Source organism: Taeniopygia guttata, chromosome 26 (genome assembly GCF_048771995.1).
Source record: "Taeniopygia guttata chromosome 26, bTaeGut7.mat, whole genome shotgun sequence".
Classification (NCBI taxonomy): domain Eukaryota; kingdom Metazoa; phylum Chordata; class Aves; order Passeriformes; family Estrildidae; genus Taeniopygia; species Taeniopygia guttata.
The window spans coordinates 3,374,863-3,397,387 of NC_133051.1; the positions used below are offsets into that span (position 1 = coordinate 3,374,863).

At 56.1% G+C, this 22,525-nt stretch overlaps 1 protein-coding gene and 1 long non-coding RNA gene across 9 annotated transcripts; both read right to left on the reverse strand.

Moving 5' to 3' along the window:
• Nucleotides 1-1,911: 1,911 nt before the first annotated feature.
• On the reverse strand, nt 1,912-3,723 carry LOC115498551 (uncharacterized). The gene is made up of 2 exons (XR_003963839.4): nt 2,770-3,723; nt 1,912-2,588 (listed from the first exon to the last, which is right to left on the reverse strand). It is a non-coding gene; the product is annotated as an uncharacterized lncRNA (long non-coding RNA).
• A 3,303-nt stretch (nt 3,724-7,026) lies between these two features.
• On the reverse strand, nt 7,027-21,210 carry LOC115498553 (copine-5). 8 transcript variants are annotated; one of them, XM_072918808.1, is made up of 22 exons: nt 20,996-21,210; nt 19,513-19,553; nt 18,915-18,961; nt 17,651-17,754; nt 17,108-17,147; nt 16,947-17,023; nt 16,387-16,452; nt 15,917-15,976; nt 15,769-15,832; nt 15,444-15,547; nt 15,137-15,241; nt 14,230-14,271; nt 13,868-13,943; nt 13,073-13,126; nt 12,933-12,994; nt 12,121-12,167; nt 11,240-11,421; nt 10,276-10,403; nt 10,107-10,209; nt 9,408-9,465; nt 9,105-9,178; nt 7,027-7,731 (listed from the first exon to the last, which is right to left on the reverse strand). In XM_072918808.1, the coding sequence occupies exons 1-22, from the start codon at nt 21,076-21,078 to the stop codon at nt 7,573-7,575; spliced, it is 1,776 nt and encodes a 591-aa protein (XP_072774909.1). In that variant the 5' UTR covers nt 21,079-21,210; the 3' UTR covers nt 7,027-7,572. The 8 variants fall into 8 exon arrangements, with proteins under 8 accessions (XP_072774909.1, XP_072774910.1, XP_072774911.1 ...); XM_072918809.1 differs by lacking the exon at nt 16,387-16,452; XM_072918810.1 differs by lacking the exons at nt 16,387-16,452; nt 17,651-17,754 and adding an exon at nt 20,505-20,726 and having other exon boundaries at nt 20,996-21,132.
• Between the last annotated feature and the right edge of the window lie 1,315 nt (nt 21,211-22,525).

Consider the following 22,525-nt stretch of genomic DNA (forward strand, 5'->3'; position numbering starts at 1 on the left):
GCCAGGGGGTGGTTGTTGTGGCCAGGGGGTGGTTGTTGTGGCCACGGGGTTGTTGTGACCAGGGGGTGGTTGTTGTGGCCAGGGGGTTGTTGTGGCCAGGGGGTGGTTGTTGTGGCCAGGGGGTGGTTGTTGTGGCCACGGGGTTGTTGTGGCCACGGGGTGGTTGTTGTGGCCAGGGGGTTGTTGTTGTGGCCAGGGGGTTGTTGTGGCCGGCAGCCCTGACCCCAATTCCCCACTCCTGGGCCAAGCAGCAAACCCCAATCAGAAAAGAACAATAAACTATTTACAGAAACCACCCCAGTCCTATCTGCTTCAAAAGGCATTTCTGGTCAAACCAGTCAATCAGGAACAATTCTCTGTGAAAATTCAGAGGATTAAAATGGAGCCTTTTCTTGGCTGTTTTGTTCTGGGGCTGACAGGCCGATGTTTGCTGCAGGTAAACAACACAGCCCTGTTTATGGGCCACAGTGCAAATATTTCCCAGCCTGTTTATTCTGCAGGCAGGAAGTGATTACAGAATAAGGACACCCCAGCCCTGCTCCTTTCCAGAGGCTTGGGAGCAGCTGGGATAAAACCCATCAGCTGGATAAAAACTATTAGTTGGGTAAAATCCAGCAGCTGGAATAAAATCCAGCAGTTGGGTAAAACCCATCAGAATAAAACCCAGCATCTGGGTAAAACCCATCAGTTGAGAAAAACTCATCAGATGGAATAAAATCAATCCGTTGGGTAAAATCCTTCAGTTGGATAAAATCCATCAGTTGGAAAAACCCATCAGTTGGAATAAAATCCATCAGCTGGGTAAAACCCAGTAGCTGGGTAAAACTCAGCAGTTGGGTAAAACCCATCAGTTGGAATAAAACCCATCAGCTGGGTAAAATCCATCAGTTGGAATAAAATCCATCTTTTGGATAAAATCCATCAGCTGGGTAAAACCCATCAGTTGGGTAAAATCCATCAACTGGAATAAAATCCAGCAGTTGAGTCAAACCCACCAGATGGAATAACTGATTCATTCCCAGCCTGCAAATTCCCACAGAATCCATGGCTGCCCCATCCCTGGCAGTGTCCCAGGCCAGGCTGGAGCAGCCTGGGGCTGTGGGAGATGTCCCTGCCCATAGATGAGCTTTAAGGTCCCTCCACTCCAAATAATTCCAAGATTTTGGGGCTCCTCTCCCAGGATTTCACAGGTTCTGCCCTCACCCTCTCCCAGCACAGAGACCCAGTCAGGGCCAGGCAAAATCCCTGAATTCAGAGCAGGCTGAGGAGACATTTCTGGAAATAAATAAGTTTCCAGCAGGCTCCCCTGAGATGTGAGCCAACATTTAATATTCTGCCTTTGCCAGGCTGACCCAGGCCCATGAAAGAAGAATCTCATTTCTCAGTCTCGAGACAGAATCTCCCTCAATTCCTTTCAAGTGTATTTCTTGAAAAGTTCTTGAATCTCTGTATTCCTGCTCTCCCTGAAACAACTGCTTATCTCTTTAAAAATCCAACAACAAAAAAACCAAAAAACCCAAACAAAACAAAAAAAAGGAAAAAAAAAAGAAAAAAAAAGAAAAAAAAGGCCCTAAATTACTTCAATTTGTCTATTACAGATTCTATTAAAAACAAAAACAACAAAAACAACAAAACCCAGGCTTTTCCCTTATGTCTCAGGTGTATGAAGAGTCTTAATCTAGCCCCACTGCTTAAGAACATAATAAAGAACATTCTTGTTTGCATTTAACTCACTTGGGAAAATGCAATAGAAAGGTAAGAAGTTGTTAAACTTGGTCTTTTTTACACTTAAAAGCCCTTGGTGGTGTGGGGGAAAGGATATTCAAGAATGAGAACAAGGATTTGCACCCAAGAAGATTTTCCTTTTCCTTCTGGCACCTTGCTGTCCAAAAAAAGGAAATGGGGAAAATGTTTCAAAGTCACTTAAGTGGTTTTATTTAAAGGTGTAAAACCAGTTTAATGGGAATGAAAGAACTGAGCCACTTCCAAATGTGAGACTTGCTCTGCCTCTGAGAAATGTGTTATTAATTTAAAATTAATGGCCTGACTGTTTCTGGGAACAGAAGCTTCTTCAAATTCAGTGTCATAATCAGCAGTGAAGTGAAATTAAGGGGAAAAAAATAAAACAGGACCAGTTAGGGAAAAAGAAATGACAGCTTAGTGTGGTAAATTGGATTATAGACAAATTATTCCTTCACTCATTTCTCAGGAAGCAAAACAGAAACACCACAGTAATCTCACCTTCATAAAACACTCAGAAAACCACTCAGCTTAGAAAAAACCCACCTGAATTCCAAGCAAAGACTTTAAAACAAACAAAAAAAAAAAATCAGTACTGGCTTGGTCTTGAGAGGAGGAAAACAGAAGTTCTCAGGCTCAAACAATTGAAATTAATCAAAAATATCTGAACAGCGTGGTAATGAGGTAAACCAACAGAGCCCTGTGGTCGGGGGAGGCAGTTGTTGATAATGAAACCCAAAAATCTTCTCCCACGGCCAAGACCTGAGCTGGAAACGCTGCAGGAGAAAAGAGAGGGTGACAAAGGAAATGTGGTGCTGCTGGAGCTGTTATCTTCCCCAAACAGAAACCTGAAAAAGAAAAGATAAATCAAATAAAATCCCAGATCCTGATCAAGATTCACGAGCCAACAGTGAATGTGAGACAACTTTTGGATAGAAAGCAGAATGTAGAATTTTGCAGGGAAAATTAAATATTCTTGAGAAAGACATGGCTCTGTACTGGCCCTTTTCCTCATGATAAAAAACTCACCAACCCAGGATTGTGATGTCAGTTCGCAGGAGGCGCTTGGGACTCTTGGGCAGCACAAAAATGAGGTGGGGGCAGCTGGGGTCTGGGACACATCCATCGCTGTTCAGAATTTCATAAGGAAAACATCGACTCAGGGCCACCGGCTCCTGAGCACAAATTCCGGCCCTTTTTCCCTATGAAACAAACTCACCACCCCAAGTTCCTGATGTCAGTTTGTAGGGTTCACTTGGGACTGTCAGGGCAGCACAAGTTTGAGACGTGGGCATCTTGGGTCTAGGACACATCCTTTGGCTTACGGAATTCCAGGAGGAAAACATCGACTCAGGGCCACAAGCCCCTGAGCACAAACACCGGCCCTTTTTCCCAGGGAAAAGCAACAAAACTTGCAACCCTCAGATCCTGATGTCAGTTTGTAGGGCTCCCTTGGGACTGTCAGGGCAGCACAAGTTCCAGGTAGGGGAACACTGGGTCTGGGAGACATCCTTCGCTGTTCGGATTTTCGGGAGGTGGCCGCACACTCAGGGCCACAGGCCCTCAAGCATAAACGTCTACCATTTTCCCTTTGAAACAAAACTGGCCAGCCCAGGTTCTAATTTGTTTGCAGGGATCCCTTGAGACTGTCAGGGCAGCACAAGTTTGAGATGTGGTCATCTTGGGTCTGGGACACATCCTTTTGCGTATGGAATTTAAGGAGGAAAATATTGACTCAGGGCAACGAGCACCTGAGTAAAAAACAGCGGCACTGTCCCCTGGGAAACAAAACTTCCACCCGCAGATCCTGATGTCAGATTGTAGGGTGAACATGGCACTATCAGGGCAGCACAAGTTCAAGGTCGTGGAACACTAGTGCAAGGACACATCCTTACCTGGTTGGATTTTCGAGCGGTGGCCGCACACTCAGGGCCCCAGGCACTAAAGGAAAGACGCAAAAGCATTTCCATTTGAAACAAAACTCACCAGCAAAACTTCCTGATGTCAGTTTGGAGGGGCTCCTCTGGGACTGTCAGGGCAGCACAAGTATGAGGCGGGGGCAGCTCCTGTATGGGAATTATCCTTCGATGTTCCGATTTTTTGCAGTCAGCTGCCCGCTCAGGGCCACAGGACCCTGAGCACAAACATCGGCTGTTTTCCCTGGGAAAGAAAACTCACTAGTCCAGGATCCTGATGTCAGTTTGTAGGGCTCCCCTGGGACTGTCAGGGCAGCACAAGTATGAGGTGGGGGCAGCTCCTGTCTGGGACTTATCCTTCGATGTTCGGATTTTTTGCAGTCAGCTGCTTCCTCAGGGCCACAGGGCCCTGAGCACAAACATCGGCTCTTTTCCCTGGGAAAGAAAACTCACCAGTCCAGGTTCCTGATGTCAGTTTGTAGGGCTCCCCTGGGACTGTCAGGGCAGCACAAGTATGAGGTGGGGGCAGCTCCTGTCTGGGACTTATCCTTCGATGTTCGGGGCTTGCAGAGGTGCCAGGGGCATGCGCCGGCGCAGCGGCGGCAGCAGGGCGGAAGGCCGCTGGCAGCACGCGAGGGCGTCAGGCGCAGCCCACGGCGTTGGGGGGTTCGTCCGGTGGTTCAGGGGGGCTGTGCTTTGTGGCGTGAGTTTGCCATCTCTCAAGTACTCGGCTGAGATGAAGCAAACATTTCGACTTTCAGCAAGTCATCAGGAGAGATGGCCTTGAGGAGAGATTTTAAGATTCTGGCGTCTTTCAGGAGGAAGAGTTTTGCTGCGGAGCTTACTCCGGCGCACACCCCACCCCCAATCCAAGGCTGTCGTGGTACGGTGGTGACTGGAGGAAACGGACAACCCCCAATTTTTGGAAGGGGTGTGGCTGATGGCCCCCCTGCTCTGCCTTGGGAGGCAACTGACATTTAGTTTCCCGCCTCCCCCGGTTGTCAGTCTTTTGTTATCCCTTCCCTTCGCTCCTGTCCATCATTGTGTACTCCTTCCCCCAGTTCTGGAAAGTTCTTAGTTCTCTGTACCCCTGTTGGGTCTCCCCTCTAAGCCATCCCTTCCCTCCATCCCAGTTGGCTGTTGCCCTGTCGCTCTTCCCTGACTCTACCCTCAAGCCCTCACCTAGCTGGACGTTTTGTACCCTGACCCTCCTTCCCAGTTATAGTTATAATCTCTGCCCTGCCCCTGGTTCGGGGCTCTAGGAGCTGGCTTCCCTTCCGAGTGGTTGTTCCCCTCGTTCTTCGCCTTGTCTTCCCTCTTACGAACCCTTGGAAATAAAGCCGGCCGAGAGACACCCGCCTGTTGTGGAAGCAGTTATTTCTCCAACCACCGACGCACCTGCGGTCCGGATCCGGCAGCTATCCGCGGCAACTCTAGGACCCAGGCGCGTTACCAATGGAACATTTCTGAGTAACCTCTAGACAGAATTCTGAATGGAAATTAACCCTAACACTAACTCTAATTGCCAGCCGTAACCCCCAATCCTAATCCTAACCCAAGTTTTTTTTTTTCCACGATGATTCTAAAGAGGTGAGTGTTTGGGGAGGCCCAATAGATAAATGTGGAGGGACCTGGGTGTGTGACAGTTACGTCTCTGCTCAGCATTTCCTGGAGTAGCAGCCTCTGGAGATGCCTTGCTGCACCCCCCTCCTCCCCAAACAGGCAAAGACCTTCCCAGTCAGGCACCCCTCCAAACTGACAGGGCCTCCTCACAAAACAAGGTGGGCCCCCCCAAATAGTCAAGGATCCTCTCCCTACTCTTCTGCAGGGGAACATACATGCAGGGTTCCATCTGCCTCTCTTCCCGCTTTATTTGGAGTGTTTATTTATTTATTTATTAGTTATTTATGGGAGCAACCCCTGACACCCCCTGGGCAAAAGATTACACCCCTTTTGTCAGCCCTGCTGTGGGGAGTCTCAGGGCGTTTTTCCCCTCCTGTTCCTGTCCACAGCAACATGAGGCCCCTCACACAGCCTGATCTGAGGGATCCCGTGTTTTGGTGTGCCAGTTAAGGTTTGTGCCCCCGGGGATCTGTGCTGGTTTTCCCCCGGGGCTGACCTTGGCCGAGGGAAATGCAGCAATAAAGAATGGAATCTTGAAGCAGTTTGGGAATCTGCAGGGCCCCTGCAGCCTGAAGGGGTGCAGGAAGCGGGGAGTGAGAGCAGCCACCCCAGCATGGGGTTTTCCCCCCAGTACCTGTCGACCGGTTTGGTCTCAGCACTGGTACAATCCCCTTACACGGGAAAGCCACTTCTTTTTGGGAGGAGAGACAGGGGCCTAAAACAACCCCCACCTCCCAGCCAGGGGGAGGAAGCTTTTTCACCCTGCCACTGGAGTGCAGGGGCTTTGTGACCCCCAAACTGGGGGATGGGCATTTTGCCACCTCAACCAGCTGGGATGTGGGGTATCTGTGACCCCCTCAATTTGGATGCAGGGGTTTTATAACCTTTCCCAAGCTGAAGTGTAGGCACTTTGTGACCTCCTGCCCTTTGGGCTGGGGGGCTTTATGAGACCCCACAGACACAGTTGGGTTATGCTTTCTTACCCTAAAGTGGAGTGTGAGGGCTTTGTGACCCCCCTAACTGGGATGTGGATACTTTGTGAACCCCCCAGTGGGATGTGGGATCTCTGCGATCCCCCCATTGAGTTTCAGGGGCTTTATCATCCCCTGAATTGGGGTATGGGGTCTCTGTGAGCCCCCCCCCCCCCAACTTCCCAGGACACCCTTCAAACAGTTATGGGGTGCAGGGGGCAGAGTCCTGTAAATAACTCAACTCTCCCATGCCCCAGGTGATTTCTGTGTATTTGCAATTTTGGGGGTCACACAGTGGGGGCAGGGTCACACAGAGGGGTCACACAGTCAGGAGGTGTCATGCAGTGGGGGGGTATCACACACAGCCAGGGAGTATCAGACATGGGACCATGACACTGCTGAGGGCTCTCAGAGCTGGGAGAGGGGGCTCACACAGCCAGGGAGGTCATACATTTGAGGGGGTTCACACAGTGTGTGGGCAGTCACACAGTTGGGGAGGGGTCAGAGCTGGGGTGTCGCAGTTGGGGAGCACAGGTTGAGGGGGTGACACAGTGGGCAGGGGTCACAGCTTGGAGGGGATCACAGATGAGGAGGGGGCAGAGCTGGGGGAGTCAGAACTGGAGGGGGGGAGTCACACAGCTGAGCAGGGGAGTTGTCACAGTCCTGGGAGGTGTCACACAGCTGGGAAGGGTCACACATGGGGTGGTTATACATACAGCCAGGGCAGGGCCCCTTTTAGGGGAGATGCTGGGGCATCCCAAGGAAGGGGACTATAATTAAAGCCACAATAATTTATTGCAATTTAAGGCAACTCAATACAAACCCACATGGACACATGTAATACGGCAAGGGGGAACACCAAAAACACTGGGGACCCCACTGCGATCAGCCCAGGAAATGCAGGGGAACCATGGGTTTGGGGAGGATGGTGAGATGAGGAGTCATGCATCACACTAGGGGGACACTCCACATTTGGTGGAAGCTCCTGCGCACCCCAGCTTTCTGGTCAGACTGCTGAAGACCCCCTGCCCCTTATCTGTGGGGTCAGGACAGTCCTGAATGGGTATAGGGGGCAGTCCCATGGCCAAGAATGCTCGGGCAACACCATCCCAATTCCCCCAGGAATCCCAAAAACTGGTTTATGTGTGTGGTGGTGGGAACCTGGATTGGGGAGGGGATCCCAAAGTTGTGGAAGGAGGAGAGGGACTTCCAGTCCCAGGTCCTTGACAGAGTATGGCTGCCTTTGGTCCCTGGATAGGGGGTCCTGGGGTAGGATGAAGGGACATGGTGTGTTGGGAATGGGCAGGCAGGGTGGAGAGGTTTCAGGGGACATGGGAGGGATGGGGCGCTGGTTTTATGCCCCGTGCCTTCATGTAAGAGAGGAGCTGGTCAGGGATCTCGGCAAGGACTTCTCGTGCCAGCCCTGCCATGCTCAGCCCCGCTCCAGGACCCCCCGTCATGTAGTCACGAAATGGAACAAACTGGGGAGGCACGGGGGGCAGAGCACTTGAGGGGGTCCAGGGCCAGGAAGCCCCCGGAACTGTGTGCTGTGCACACAAGCAGCTCCGGTGTCCCCTCCCCATTCCTGATGTCCCAATGTCCCTCACTGGGTACCTCATCCAGGTACATACTAAGACCCAGTGCCCCCCCATATCCTGGTACCCCCCTCTGTTTCCTAAGGTACTCCCACATCCCAGTGTTCCCCATTTCCCAGCACAGCCCTCTTCATGTCCCAAGGCACCCCCACATCCACGTAAATCCCAAGCCTCAGTGCCCCTTCGTATCCCAGAGCCTCCCATTTCCCACAGCCCCCATATCCCAGTGTCTCTTCCTATTTCCCAACACACCCCCATGTCCCACTGCCCCCCACATCCGGGTCCATCCTGGTGCCCCAGTGCCCCCTTAATTTGCCAGCACACCCTCCTTATATCCCAGTGCCCCCCACATCCAGGTACATGCCATATCCCAGTGCCCCCTTCCAATGTCCCAATGTTCTCCCATGTCCCAGGCTCTCTTCCACATCCACAAACATTGTAAGTCTAATTGCACCCTTTTTTTGCAGCACAGTCCCCCAAAATGTCTTAGTACATTCCCTCTTCATGTCCCAGTGCTACTCCATATCCCAGTACATGCCCCTCCATGTCCCAGTGCCCCCCCCGCCCCATTTCCCAGTACCAACCTCCTTCATGCCATAGTGCCCCTCATATCCTAATAAACCCCCATATCCCACTGCACCCCCATTCCAAGGTACATCCCAAATCTCAGGTCACCCACTTTTCCCAGTGAAGGCCCCCACCATGTACCCAGTGCACCCAATGTCCCAGTGTCTCCCCGCACTGAGGTACATTCCAAACTCCAGTGCATTCCTTTTTCCCAGTGCACTGCTTCTATGTCCCAGCACACCCCCGACATCCCAATTCCAACCCCCCCACTATTTCCCAGTAAACCTCCTTTCATGTCCTATTTTCTCCTTCATCTCTCAGTGCCTCCCATATCCTAATATGGTTCTATGTCCCAGTGCACCCTCATTCTAAGGTGCGTTCCAAGTCCCAGGGCACCCTCTTTTCCCAGCGAAGTGCTCCTACCATGTGCCAGTGCACTCCCAAATCCCAGTGCATACCCCCATCCAGGTGCATCCCAAACCCATTGCATCCTCTTGTCCCAGTGCATCCCGCTCATATCCCAGTGCCCCACCATGTCCCAGTCCACCTTATCATCCCTCCACACCAGTGCCACCCAGTGCACCCCAGGAATGATGGGGCTGATTTGAGCTCCCCAGGGCACCCCCAGGGCACCACCCTACTGGGTGGGCTGGGAGGGGGTCCCCAAATTCATCATTGGTGAGGTTGGTTACCTGGACAATATCACGCTCGGCCACTTTCCCACGGGAAGAGATGCGGATGTCATCCCCATCCAGCTCCACCATGGCTACAGGCGATGTTGGGGGGAGATCAGCAGCACCCCAGTGCCCCCCATCCCAGGGTGGGATCCTGTTATGTCCCTCTCAACCCCACACCCAGAACCCCCAAGCCCCCTCACTGAGGTATGCTGAGCCCATTCATATGCTGACACATTCAACTCATAGTTCCAGTGGCCAAAGGACCCCACCCCCATCCCCCCAGCCTTCCCCTAGTACCCCCCAGCCCCCATATCTTACCATCGAACTCAGCCTGGCCAACCCCCACGATGATGATGGACATGGGCAATTTGGCAGCCTTAGGGAGCCAGGGGGTGAAGGGAGTCCCATGCAATTTAATGATACTGCCACCAAATGAGCCACCTTTCCCTCCCCACAGCACCCAGTAGTGCCACCACCCCCTCCCCCAAGGATTCCAGTCCCTCACCACCCCCCTCACCACCCAAAGGTCTCAGACCTCCCCACCAGCACCAGGGGGCTCCAGGGACTTCCCAGCTCCCCTGCAGCACCCAGGGATTCCAGACACCCCTACACATCGAACCCTGGGGGTCCAAGCCCCTTCTCAACCCCAGGGGTCAAAGCCCTTTCCCACCTCTCAATGGTCCCAGTCCCTCCTCACTGCCCCAGCACCCAGGGGTCTCAGCCCCTTCCCCACTCCCTTCCAGCATGCAAGGGTCCAACCCACCCCTCCCTCTCAGCTTCAGGGTCCCAGCTCCTCCTCACCCACCCCATCACCCAAGGAGTCCCAGCCATCCCCAATCCCTTAGAACCCAGGAGTCCAAGCCCCTTCCTGACCTCTAAGGGTTCTAGCTCCTCCTCAACACTCCAGCACCCAGGGGTCCCCAACCTTTCCTACCCCCTCAAGGGTCTCAATCCCTTCCCGCTGCCCCCATTAGCCAAGGGTCCCAGCACCCAGGGGTGCCACCACGAGGGTCTCACATTGACGATGGCCTCCTTGGTCTGGGCCATGTCAGAGATGACACCATCGGTGATGATGAGGAGGACAAAGTACTGGGACCCGTCCAGCACCGTGGCCGCCGAGCTAGGGGGACCCTGTGTGACGCGGAGGGCACAGGGACCCCACCCCAGGGCATGGGGCCCCTCTTACCGGGCAACATGGTTGACAACAGGGGCAAAGTTGGTGGGGCCATAGAGCTGGACATGGCGCAGGCTGCGCTGATATGCCTCCAGCACCCCCGCAATGCCATGGCACGCCGGGTTTGATGCATCCCCATTCTGCCGTGGGGTCACCAGGACCACGGTGACACCACAGCCCCCACCCATGGGCAGGGTGACACCACGGACCCGCCCACAGACAAAGATGGCATTGCCATGGCCCCCAAATGCTGATGATTTGGGGGGTGGATGATCCCATCATGTCCACAATGTGGTGACAAGAAAGACACCAACATGTTCCCAACTCAGTGTCAAGAATAATACTGCCATGGCCCCAACCCAGTGACAAAATGATACCACTGTTCCCAACCCAAGACAAGGATGACACCACCACATCCCCAGTGACAAAGAAAATGCCACCACATCCCCTACCCAGTGACAAGAATGATACCACCATGTCCCCAACACAGTGAAAATAGGTGACAAGGACAATATCATCATATGCCCAGCACAGTGACAAAGACCACACCACCACATCCTGGACCTGGTGATGAGGATGATACTACTGTGTCTCCAACCTGGTGACACTGCCGTGACCCCAAACTAGTCACAAAATGATGATGCCTCTATGTCCCCAGCCCAAGGATAAGGATGACACCACCACATCCCCAATTCAGATCCAACTCAAACACACCACGTACCACACTTGGTGATCGAGGATGAAACCACTATGACCCCAAACTGGTGACAACACCAAGCCCATTCCTAACCTGGTCATAAAGATGACACTGCCATGGCCCCAGACCAGTACAAGGATCACACCACCATAGCCCCAACGCAAGGACAATGTCCCTCCATGTCCCAAACAACGTGACAGGATGATACCACCATGTCCCCAACTGTGTGACAAGGACACCACCCTTCATGCACAGTCCTGTCCCCCCTTGGCCCCTCACCAGTGGGAACTCGTGGGACACGTGCCCATCTGGGGGAACCTTGGCACCAAAGCCAAGGGCTGGGAACATTTTGTCACTGTCGTAGTCCTGGATGATGTCCCCCACGGCCCTCAGTGCCAGGCTGTAAGCATTCAGCTGGAAGGGGCTCAGGTAGTGCAGGGACGTGGGCTGTGACGGGTTCCCTGCACAGGCATGGGGCTCAGCACCCCCACAGCCCCCCCAGCACTGTCATAATCCCCCCAGCACCCCCAGCATTCCCACAACCTCACCATTATAGCCCCAACCCAGTGGCAAGGATGATGTCATCCCCAACATGATGACAAGGACACGGATGATCGCACTATGTCTCCAAATGCCACCACATCCCCAACCCAGTGACAAGGATGATACCACCATATTCCCAACTCGGTGACAAGGGTGATGCCACCACGTCCCCAGTCTGGTGACAGCTGGTGACAAGGATGACGCCACCATGGAACTGACAGCAACAAAGATGACATTCCCATGACCCCAACCCATTGACAAGAATGGCACCACTCTGTCCCAAATTTAATGATGATGATGGCACCAAATCCCCAACCCAGAGACAGCTGGTGACAAGTATGACACCAATGTAGTGCCAATACAGTGACAAAAATAACGCCGCCATGTGCCCAGACCCACAACAAGGACAATGCCATCATGACACCGACCCAGTGACAAGGGAGACACTACTGGGTCCCCAAGCCAGTGACAAGGGAGACATGACCATGTCCCCAACACAACTACAAGAAAAACAACACCATGTCCCCAAGTTGGTGACAAGGATGGCACCACTATGACACCAAACTGGTTACAACTGCCCCAATTAAATACCCCAGGGGGACACAGCTGCCACTCACCATTGGATGCCGTGAAGTCAATGGCCACTGTGAAGTTGAGTTGGGTCCTGAGGGGGTAAAGTGGCCTTGGGGTGACACCTGTGGGTTTGGGGTGGAGCACCCCTGGGGCCACAGGCTGGACTGGGTGCACCCATATCACAATTCAGAGCACCCCCTAGTGTCCCTGCACTGAGGTGTCACCATGCTGCACCTAAGGGAGTGGCTGAGGGTGCTGGGGACCCCCAGATTACCAATTTGGGGTGCTGAGGAGCCCCTGCCCATGAGGGAGCATCTGGGTGAGGTGCTGAGGACCCCCAATGGAGAAGATAGGGGTGGTGGGGATCCTCTTTCCCCAGAGGAGCAGCTGTGGGTGTTGGGGACCCCAAAACTGTTGGGAGTGCTGGAGATTTCTAAAGGGAGCCATTGTGGGTTCTGAGGACTACCAGTGAAGCAGCTGTGGGTGATGGGGACAGTCTGCCCCCAAAGAGGCATCTGGGTGGGGATGCTGAGATCCCCAGTGGAGGGGTTAGGTGAGCTGAGGACCCCCCAGTGGAGATGCTGGGGGTGTTAGGGATCCCAAAGGGAGGAGTTGAGGATATCTGGAACATCACATCGCCCCCTCCCCGATGGAGCAACTGTGGGTACTGAGGACCTCCAAGGGAGAAGACGGGGGTCCTGGGGACCTGCCTGCCTGTGAAGTAGAAGCTGGGGATGTTGGGGATTCCCTGCCCTTGAAAGAGCAGCACAGGGTGCTGGGTCCCCCCAAGGAAGGAGCTGGGGGTGTCCAGGACCCTCAAAAGTGCAGCTGGAGGTGCTGGAGACCCCCTGCTCACCCGCCCCTGATGTAGTCCAGGAAGGTGTGCTCGGCCTCCACAGTGAAGGACAGCAGTGTCACCTGTGGGGACATGGGGCTCAGGGGAGGAAGTTCCTCATCTCCCTGTGTCACCCCCGCTCTGCATATGCCCCTCCTCACTGTCCCCGAGTTCAGGTACTTCTTTTTCTTCATCTTCTTCCGGGGGTTCACCACCTGCAGGGATGGGAGGAGAGAAAAAGGGGCTGCTTTTCACAAGGACAGGAGGCCCCAGGGAGCAGTGTAACAGACTGCCACATCCAGGGCGACAGGGGGGCACAGAATATGCTCGGGGGGGGGCAGTGGGAGCATTGTGCTGAGGTGCAGAGAGGGACCTTGAGAAGCACATGGTGGGCTGTGACACCCAGGGGTGCATGTGGGGACTCTGGGGATTGTAGTGCAGCTGGAGATCCATGGTGGGGGCTGGAGACCCTCAAGGGAGCAGCTGTGGGTCTTGCACCCCAGGGGTGCAGTGTGGGGGTCCCAAAACCCTGGGGCACAGGGAATCAGGGGGACTATAAACCTCTGTGGCTGCAGCATGAGCACCCTGGGCACCACGACATCAGAGTGCAGGAGGGGGACCCTTGAAGACTAGGGTCTACAAGGGAAGACCCTGTGAGTATATGGCACACTAGGGTACAGGGTTGGGAGGGACCCTGGGAAATGTAACACCCCAGGACTGCATCATGGGGATCCTGGGGTATGTAGCACCTACACAGAGACCCCGGCATGCGCAGCTGTAGCAGAGTGAGGGACCCTGGGGACCATAACACCCAAGGGGTGCAATGTTAAGACCCCAACACACAGGGGTGCAGCACAGGGTCCCTGGAGACCGTAACCCCTGGGGGTGCAGCAGTAGGAGCATGACCCCCATGGAGCGGGGGTGGGGTGCAGGACCCATATACCCATCCCCCTTACCTCATACACGTTGAAGTGGCTCTGGCCTCGTGCCAGCTCCCGGTAGCTGGTGGTGAACTCCCCAATGAAGTCATGGCTGCAAGGCCGGTGGATCTCCATCAGTCCAGTTAGGGAGGTTCCCATTACCCAGGGGGCTCCCCATCACTCAGGGGTGTGGGGATGGGGGGCTTCCCATTGCCCAGGAAATTTCCCATCAGCCAGGGAGTCCCAAATAGCCTGGGGGGATTCCCATCAACTGGGAGGTCCCCAAAACCCAGAGGGGTTCCATCTCCCCAGGGATGCCAGCGTGGTGGGGGGGTCCCTGTCACACGGGGGGTGCAGGTCCAGGGTGTGGGGGATCCCCAGGACCACACACAGCTCACCTGCCATTACGGTCCCAGTCATATACCTCTACCTTGATGGCTCTGCAAGGCAAAGGAGGGTCACTGACACCTCCTGATACCCCCAAATCCCATCCCCCTTCCTCCCCTGGGGACCCATCACACACAACCCCCCACTCCCTGTGGGATTTGTTTTGACGCCTCTGTGGGCTTTTTCCTGCTTCTTTCTCCTCCTCCTTGGGATATTTTTATCCATCGTTGCCACAGCAACATCCAACCTGGGGCCAAAGCAGTGTGAGGAACTGTTTGCCAGGACAATAGCTGGTGACACTGATTTGGGATGGGGGTTGGGGGGGAGGAATAGCTCGATGACAGCTGTGATGCCCATTGCTGGGTAAACTGAGGCAAAAGCAGGTAACACTGGGTAGGGGGGGCGGGGGTGTGCTACTGGTACCAGAGACGGGGAAGGGGTTCTGGGCATCTCAGGTGGCCACAGAGGTGGGGGGAAGAGTGTCTCACGGGGCCACAGAGAAGGTGGAAGGGCTGCAGGGGGTCCTGAGGTACCACAGACTCAGGAGAAGGAATTCTGGGGAACCACAGAGAGAGGGGAAGGGGGTCCTGGAGCACCATGGACATGGAGTGAGGGAGCTCTGGGAGCCCAGAGGTACCACAGAGATGGGGACATGGGGTGCAGGGCTTCCTGGAGGACCCAGGAGATGGGGGAAAGAAGGAAAAGGGGGTCCTGAGGGCCCATAGAGATGGGGGGAAAGGGGTTCAGGGGGTCCCAGAGGACCACAAAGATGGGAGTGCAGGGTGTCCCTGGCCATGACAGAGATGGGGGAAGGGGGCTCAGGGGTCCTAGTGCACCCTAGACATGGGGGGAAGAGGGAGGAGGAGGTCTTTGGGGCCAAAGAGGCAGTGCAGGGGGTCCCAGTCCCTTGGCACTCACCGGTCATGGTCCCCATTGCAGAGGGCACACACAGGAATGGCAAATGCCGCCCAGACAGGGTTCAGTGTGTTCCGCACCACTTCCGTCTTGTGGCAGATGGTAAAACTGGGGGGAAGACAAGGGGGTACAAGGGAGCTACTCCCCCATCCCAACACCCCCCCCGTCTGTCACCCCCACAGTGCAGTGAGGATTTTTGGACACCCCCGCCAATCCCAGCCCATGGGGACGTAGAGGTGTCCTGTGCTGGGGCTGAGCCCTCTCGTGAGGTGTGGGAGGGTCACTGAAGTTTTGAGGGGGGGTTGCTCACGTCCCATCTTCATTGCTGCGGTAGAAGACCATGAAGGGGTCAGATTTTCCAAAGAAATCCTTCTTATCCAGCTTGTTGGCGCAGAACTGGAGCGTGGCCACATCCTGGGGGGTGGAATCGACGGGGTCATCCATCCTGCACCCCCCTCAGGGGTGGGATCCTTCAGGGCGGCTGCTCCAGGCGGGAAGGAGGGATTCGGGACAGACAGGACCCCACGTGAGGATAAACAGCACACAGTCTCATCTGCGGGCTAGTGTGTCTCAGCCACCCTCGATATTTTGGGGACCCCAAGCAACACCCCCTCCCCTGCCCTGCCGCAGCTCACCCGGCAGTTTCCCAGCTCTTCAGCAAGGAGTATGATGGTGCCGCACTTCTTCCCTAGAATGCCACTGCCAGGATGGGATGTGAGCGTAGTGGGGGCACACATAGTGTCTTGGAGGTGTCCCCCGCACACTGAGCACCCCAAAACTTACCCACTGGAGGCAGCCAGGGCAGGTCTCCTGCCCAGGGGGTGCATGGTGGCTGTCCCCATCCTGCAGGGACACATGCTGAAGGGTGATGGAGGGGATCCCCACCCAATAAAAAGCCCTCCCTTCCAAAAAAAGGAAGTCTACAAAAAAAAAAAAACCAGCCCCCCCACCAGATCCCAGCATCCTAAAAAGAAGCTGTTGCTCCCCTCATAAAAGCCAGTCCCCAAGACATTCATCCCCGCAAAAAGTCAATTCCCACAAAAGTGCCCCTGAAAAAGCCAATCCCAAAAACATCAGACCCCTCCAAAAGCCAGAGCCCCCTCAAAGGCCAGATCATTCAAAAGCCAGATTCCCCAAAACCTATATTCCCTCCAAAAGCCACCATCCCAAGAAAAAGCCAGACCCCAAAATGCCTTTCCTGCCAAAAGCCACCCCCATAAGAAAAAAAAAAAAAAAAGCCAGACTCCTCCCACCCCCCAATCCAAAATGCCACTGTTGGCTCTGGGGTCTGGGTCCATCCTGGGCACACCAAAAGGGACCTGGGGAGACATAAGGACACTGGGGCCATGGGGGTTCATGTCAAGGGCTTCTCCAGGAAGGGACATGGGGACACTGAGTTTCCCAGTTTTCTCCAAAACACTGGTTTTGGAGAAACCCAGGATTTTCTCCAAAGAGGACATGGTGACTTCAGGAACACTGGGGCACAGGCAGGACTCATGTCAAGGGCTCCTCCATGGGAGAGGTCACAGGGACATTGGGATGTGTGGGGGAGGTGGCTCACACTGGGGGCTTCCCTGGGGCAGAGATATAGGGACTACAGGACACTAGGGACAAGGGTGGCTACCATCAGGAGTCTCTCCAGTGTGGGGCATGGTGACCCTGAGGACTTTGGGGACACTGGACCACAGTGGAGGCTCAAACTAGGGGTTTCTTGGGGTAGGGGGGAGACATGGCAACACTGGGGCTGGGGGGGTTCATATCAGGGGCTTCTCTGGGGTAGGATATGGGGACACTGGGGCAAAGGGGGTCTCACGTCAGGGGCTTCTCCAGGCGGCTGCCAGCTGAGCCCACGATCTCTCCCAGGGTGCAGAATGCCTGGCCCAGGAAATCCTGCAGGATCGGGAATATTGGGTGTCACCAGTGGGGGTGCCCACCCCAGGGAGGCCAAGGGAGTAGGGCTGATCCTGCACTTACATGCTTGGAGAGGTCAGGGCTCTTGGAGTCCACATCATACCTGGGGGCAGAGGTGACATGTTGGCATGGAACAGGAAGGGTTGGGGGGGGGTTTGGATGGGACAAGTACGGGAACAGGGATGGAGACAGGGATTGCATGGGAGGGGGACATAGAGCGGGAGGGATGGGATGAGAGAAGGATGGTACACAACTAGGGATGGATTAGGTGTGGGGACGGGATGGGGAAAAGAATAAGGATAGGATGGGACAAGGATGGGTACAGGAACAGGATGGGATGGGATAGGGACACAATGGAATGGACAGGGATGGGATGTGGATAGAGACAGGATGGGACAAGGACAGAATGGGGAGTGGATAGGATAGGGATGACAACAGGATTGGACAAGGATGGGGACAGGGATGCGAACAAGGGTGGCAGTGGTCCAGGAATGGGGACAGAACAGGGATGGGGACAAGGACACCCTGGGGGGCTGTGCCAGGGTTGCCAAGGGACAGAGGGCTGACACTGGGGGTGACACTGGGGGTGACACTGGGGCCACTCACAGGTCAAAGCGGAGGTTCTGCCGCTCCTCAAAGCAATAATCAAGGACAAACTTGTGCAGGAAGTCAGGATTCAGGGAATTGTCGATGACCTCGGTTCGGCCAAACTGGGGAATACGGGGACAGCAGGGATAATGGGGTGACAGGAAAACATGGGGTAGGGACAGGGACATGGGGATGTGGTGATTTGGACACAGGGACATGGGGACATAGAGATGATGAGACATGGGAGCAAAGGCATGGGAACATGGGCAAGGGGGGTGGGGATACAGGGATATGGGGACATGGAGATACAGAGACATGGCAGCACAGGGATGAAGACACAGGGACATGAGGACATGGGAACACAGGGATGTGTGAACACAGCACCAGAAAACAGGGGCTTGGGAATGAGGGTGGGGGCATAGGGATGGGGGCAGTGGGACAAAAGAATGTGGACATGGGGACATACAGATATGGGGACACAGTGACATGGAGACACAGGGACATGACAACATGTGGGCATGGGGCTGGGGACATGGGAACACGAGCATATGGGAACATAGCAACACGGGGACACAGAGACATGAGAACATGAGACTGGAGACACGAGGACACGTGGGCGGACAAGGTGGGGCAATGGTGGGCAGCGGCTGGCCTGGGCCAGGGCACGTGTGGGGACATGGGTGGGAAAGGGGTGGGCAGGGGCAGAGAAGGCCCAGGTGCCGCTTTGTGCTTTGTGCTTCGGGGCTGCCCCACCCCCTGCTCATTACCCCGTAATTAACACAATGTTAATTACGATGGGCGGGGCCTGGCTGCATGCCGACAGTTGACTGGCTGGCTGCCCGGCACCTCCACATGCTCCCCAGATGCCCACGGGGGATGCTGGGGGGCTGATCGCTCTGCCCCCAGGCATTGACTGGATGGCTGCTGCATCCCAGAATGGTCATTGTCCAGGTGCTGCACCCTAAGATGCTGATTGCTCACTGGTGACTGGTACCCCAACACACTGATTGGCCAGTTGGCCATCACCCCAACAATCTGATAGGCCAGAATCTTACATGCTGCTTGGCTGGCTGGCTGCCATCACCTCTGACATGCTGATTGGCCATCTGGTTGGCACACAGACATGCTGATTGGTCACTGCCCCAGCATGCTGATGATTGGCTGGCCAGCTAGCACCCCAACATCGTGATTGGCTGGCTGATACACACTAACATACCGATTGGCCAGCTGAGCACAGCACAACATGCTGATTGGCTGCCCCCCCACCAATCAAGTCACTCACCTCCCGCCATTGGTGGCTGCCAGGGCTCTGCGTGTACAGCACACAGACTGCGGGGGGAGTGGTCAGGAAAGGCAGGTAACCCCAGAGACCCCCAAAACACCTCAGAGACACCCCCGAACCTCCCCTGAAACCTCCTAAGATCCCCCAGACACGCTCAAAACCCCTCAGAGGCTCCCCAAATCCCCCCGAGATCTCCAAAACCCCAAAGACCACCCAAAACCCCCAGAGTCCCCAACACTCCCTAGAGCTCCCAAGACCCCTAGAACCCTCCAAAATGTCCTGGAGACTCCCAAAACCTCACAGAACCACAACAATCCCAGAGATCCTCCAAAATACCTCAGAGACCACAAAAACCCCCAGAGACCATAACACTCCCCAGAGACACTGATGCTCCCAAAGACCCCCCAAAACCCCCAGATAGTCCCAAAATACCTCAGAGACCTCCCCCCGATCGCCAGAGACCCCCAAACCCCCCAGAGATCTAAAAATCCCCTGAGACCTTCCAGAGACCCCAAAACCCCAGAAACTCCAAGCTCCCCAGAGACTCCCCAAAACACCCAAGAGCCAAAACATATCCCATCCCCCTTGCTTCACTCACTTGGGTCCGACTTGGAGAAGGTGTCCCTGTCCAGGAGCTGCCTGGGGAGCAAGGAGGAGTGAGTGTGAGTGTGCATGCATGCATGTGTGTGTGTGTGTGAGTGAGTGTGAATGTGAATGTGAGCATCTGGCTGTGGCTGTGACTGCGTGTACCCGTTATGCGGTCAGATGTGCCGCAGAACACACGCTGAGGTGCCCAGCCCCAGGTCGTGCCCTCTTGTGTGAGAGGGTGCATGGCAGGGTGTGAGCAACCAGGTGTGCCCCACGACATGGATTGCGGTGCAAAGCATGTTTGGCACATGTTGGGGGGACATGCGCTGGGGGCTCAACCATGTGTCAGGGTGCACAGCAGGGCATTGGTGAGCATGGCCAGGTGTTGGTGATCATGGCTGGGTGTTAGGGTGCACTACCAGATGTGCCCCACAGCACAAGTTGGGGTGCACAGACACATCTGCACAGGGTGCACAGCATGGCACATGTTGGAGTGCCATATGTCAGGGGTACAGCTATCAGGACACCAAAGAAAGACCTCAGGTTGCAGAGGGAGGGTACAGGAACTACAGGGTGAGCAGGGGGTACATGGGATGTAGATGATGCAGTGTGGCCCAGACTGGGGATTCAGGAGTTTCAGGCTGGGCAAGGGACACAGGGGCTGCAGGGGATAAAGAGTCCAACCTGACCCCCCTGCATCCCCAGAATCCCCCAAACCTGACCTCCCTGCACTCCCAGTGCCAGAAACCCCCAAATGCCCCCTCGTGCCCTCCACTCCCCTCAGTGCCCCGCATCCTCAGCACCCTTGGCTCACCCAGTGCCCCTCTGTCCCCATACCCAACACTCCCTGTGCTCCCCATGCTCCCCAACGCCTCCCAGCACATTCCAATGTCTTCCAGTGAATGCCAGTGCCTCCTAAGGCATTTCAGTGCCTCCAGCGCCAGCTGCCTTGTTCCCCAGTGCCTCCCCATGCCTTCCAGTGCTCTTCATTGCCGACTGCACCTCGTTCCCTAATGTCTCACGGTGACTTCCAGAGCATCTCAGTGCATTCCAGTCCATCTCAGCAATTCACACCACCAACTGCTCTCACTCTCCGGTGCATTCCAGTGCATCTCAGGGGACCTCAGTGCATCACAGTGCACCCTGGCATCCTCCGACGGCAGCTGCTGCGGCACTCCAGTGCCTCCCGATGCATCTCACTGCGCTCCAGTGCAACCCAGTGCCCTACAACGCCAACTGCTCCCAACTCTCCAATGCTTCCCAGTCTATCCCACGGGATCTCAGCGCCTCCCAATGTACCTCAGCACCCTCCAATGCCGCTCCCCAGTGCTTCCCAGTGCCTCTCTGTGAATCCCAGCACCCTCCGACGGCAGCTACCCCTACACCACAGTCACCACAGTGCAACCCAGTGCCTCCCAGCACCTTCCAACGCCAGCACAGCGCCTCCCTGCGCCCCCGCCGCCCGGTGCCGGCTCCCGCCGCGGCCCCGCTACCTGCAGGACACCGTGAGTTCCACGCGAGTGGCCGGGACAGCACCGGGGCCGGTGCCCGGTTCCGAGGCACCCAGGCCCGCCATGCCCCGGGCTCCGTCGCTGCCCCGACACCGGCACTAGCACTGCGATCGCGATCGGCTCCGCCTCGGGACCGCCCTTGGCACCGCCCGGGGCTCCCGGTACCGGCTCCGGCCCCACACCGAGGGACTGCCCCGGGGTCTTCTTCGGGACCGCCTGCCGGGAGATCGGGACCGCCCTTGGCACCGCCCGCGGCTTCTGGCACCGGCCCTGGCCCCGCGCCGAGGGAGTGCCCCGGGCTCTTCTTCGCGACCCCTGCCGGGAGACCGTGACCGGCTCGGGACCGCCCCCAGATCCCCGGTACCGCCTCCGGGATCGCCCCCGGGGCCGGCTCCCCTTCTCCGGTACTACCACGGACCCTCCATACTGCCCCTGGGATCGCCCCGAAATTTTCGGGATCACCCCCAGATTCCTGGGATCTACCCTCGCACCACCTCCGGGCCTGCTTCCAAATCCCCGGTACCACCCCGGCACCTCCCCGGCCCGAGGGACCCCACCGGCTGCGCCTCGGAAATGCCGCCAAATCTCCGGGATGGCCCCCGCATCAACTCCAGGGCCGCCTCCATAGCCCGGTTCCCCCCGGAAGCCCGGTCCTGTCCCCGGGATCCCCCTCAGATTCCCGGGATCGCTCCGGCATCAAGGCCAAATCCCTTGTACCAAATCCCTTGTACCTCCCCCGACCACCGGTACCTCCCTCGCATCGCCCGCGGGGCCGCCTCCTCATTCCCGATACCGCCTCGGACCACCGGTACTGTCCCCGGGATAGCTCCCAGATCCCCAGCATCACCCCCAGATCCCCGGCATCAGTCTGAGAAAGGCCAGTGCCTTCCCCCGCATCGTCACCAGCGCTGCCTCCCCATCCCCAGTGCCCCCTGGACACGGGTACCAAGGATCAGACCCGGGATCGCCCCAAGATCACGGCTACCGCCCCGAACCTGCCTCCAGACCCTGGTACACCATGGACCATTGGTAGCGCCCCCGGGATCACCCCTAGACCGGACCCCCGGTGTTCCCTCCCCGGTAGCCCCAGCACCCTTCCAGTGTGCCCGCCCCCTGTGCCATAGTGACACTCCCGATACCACCCACTCCCCAGAATGAGGCCCCAATCCCTCTAGTTCCCCCTTAATCAGAACCTTCACATTATCTCCACCAACTGCAGAGTCCCCCAGTCCTCTGCTATCCCCCAGTAGCTCCCAATATCACCTCTGCACCATTCTGGAAACATCCAGCAACTGCCAGTACTGTCCCAGGTCCTGCACTGGGAGCGAGGGAGGTGACATTGAGAGCCAGAGGGGACACCCATTGCTGGGGGCGGTTACCTAGTGCCAGAGGGGAACCCAGTGTGTGCTGGCATGAGGACCCCACTGCCAGTTTGAGGGTCCCCAGTGCTGTGTGGGGAGCCCACTCTAGGGGGACAGCATCAACCCCCCCTTTCCACCCAAAGCTCAGTGA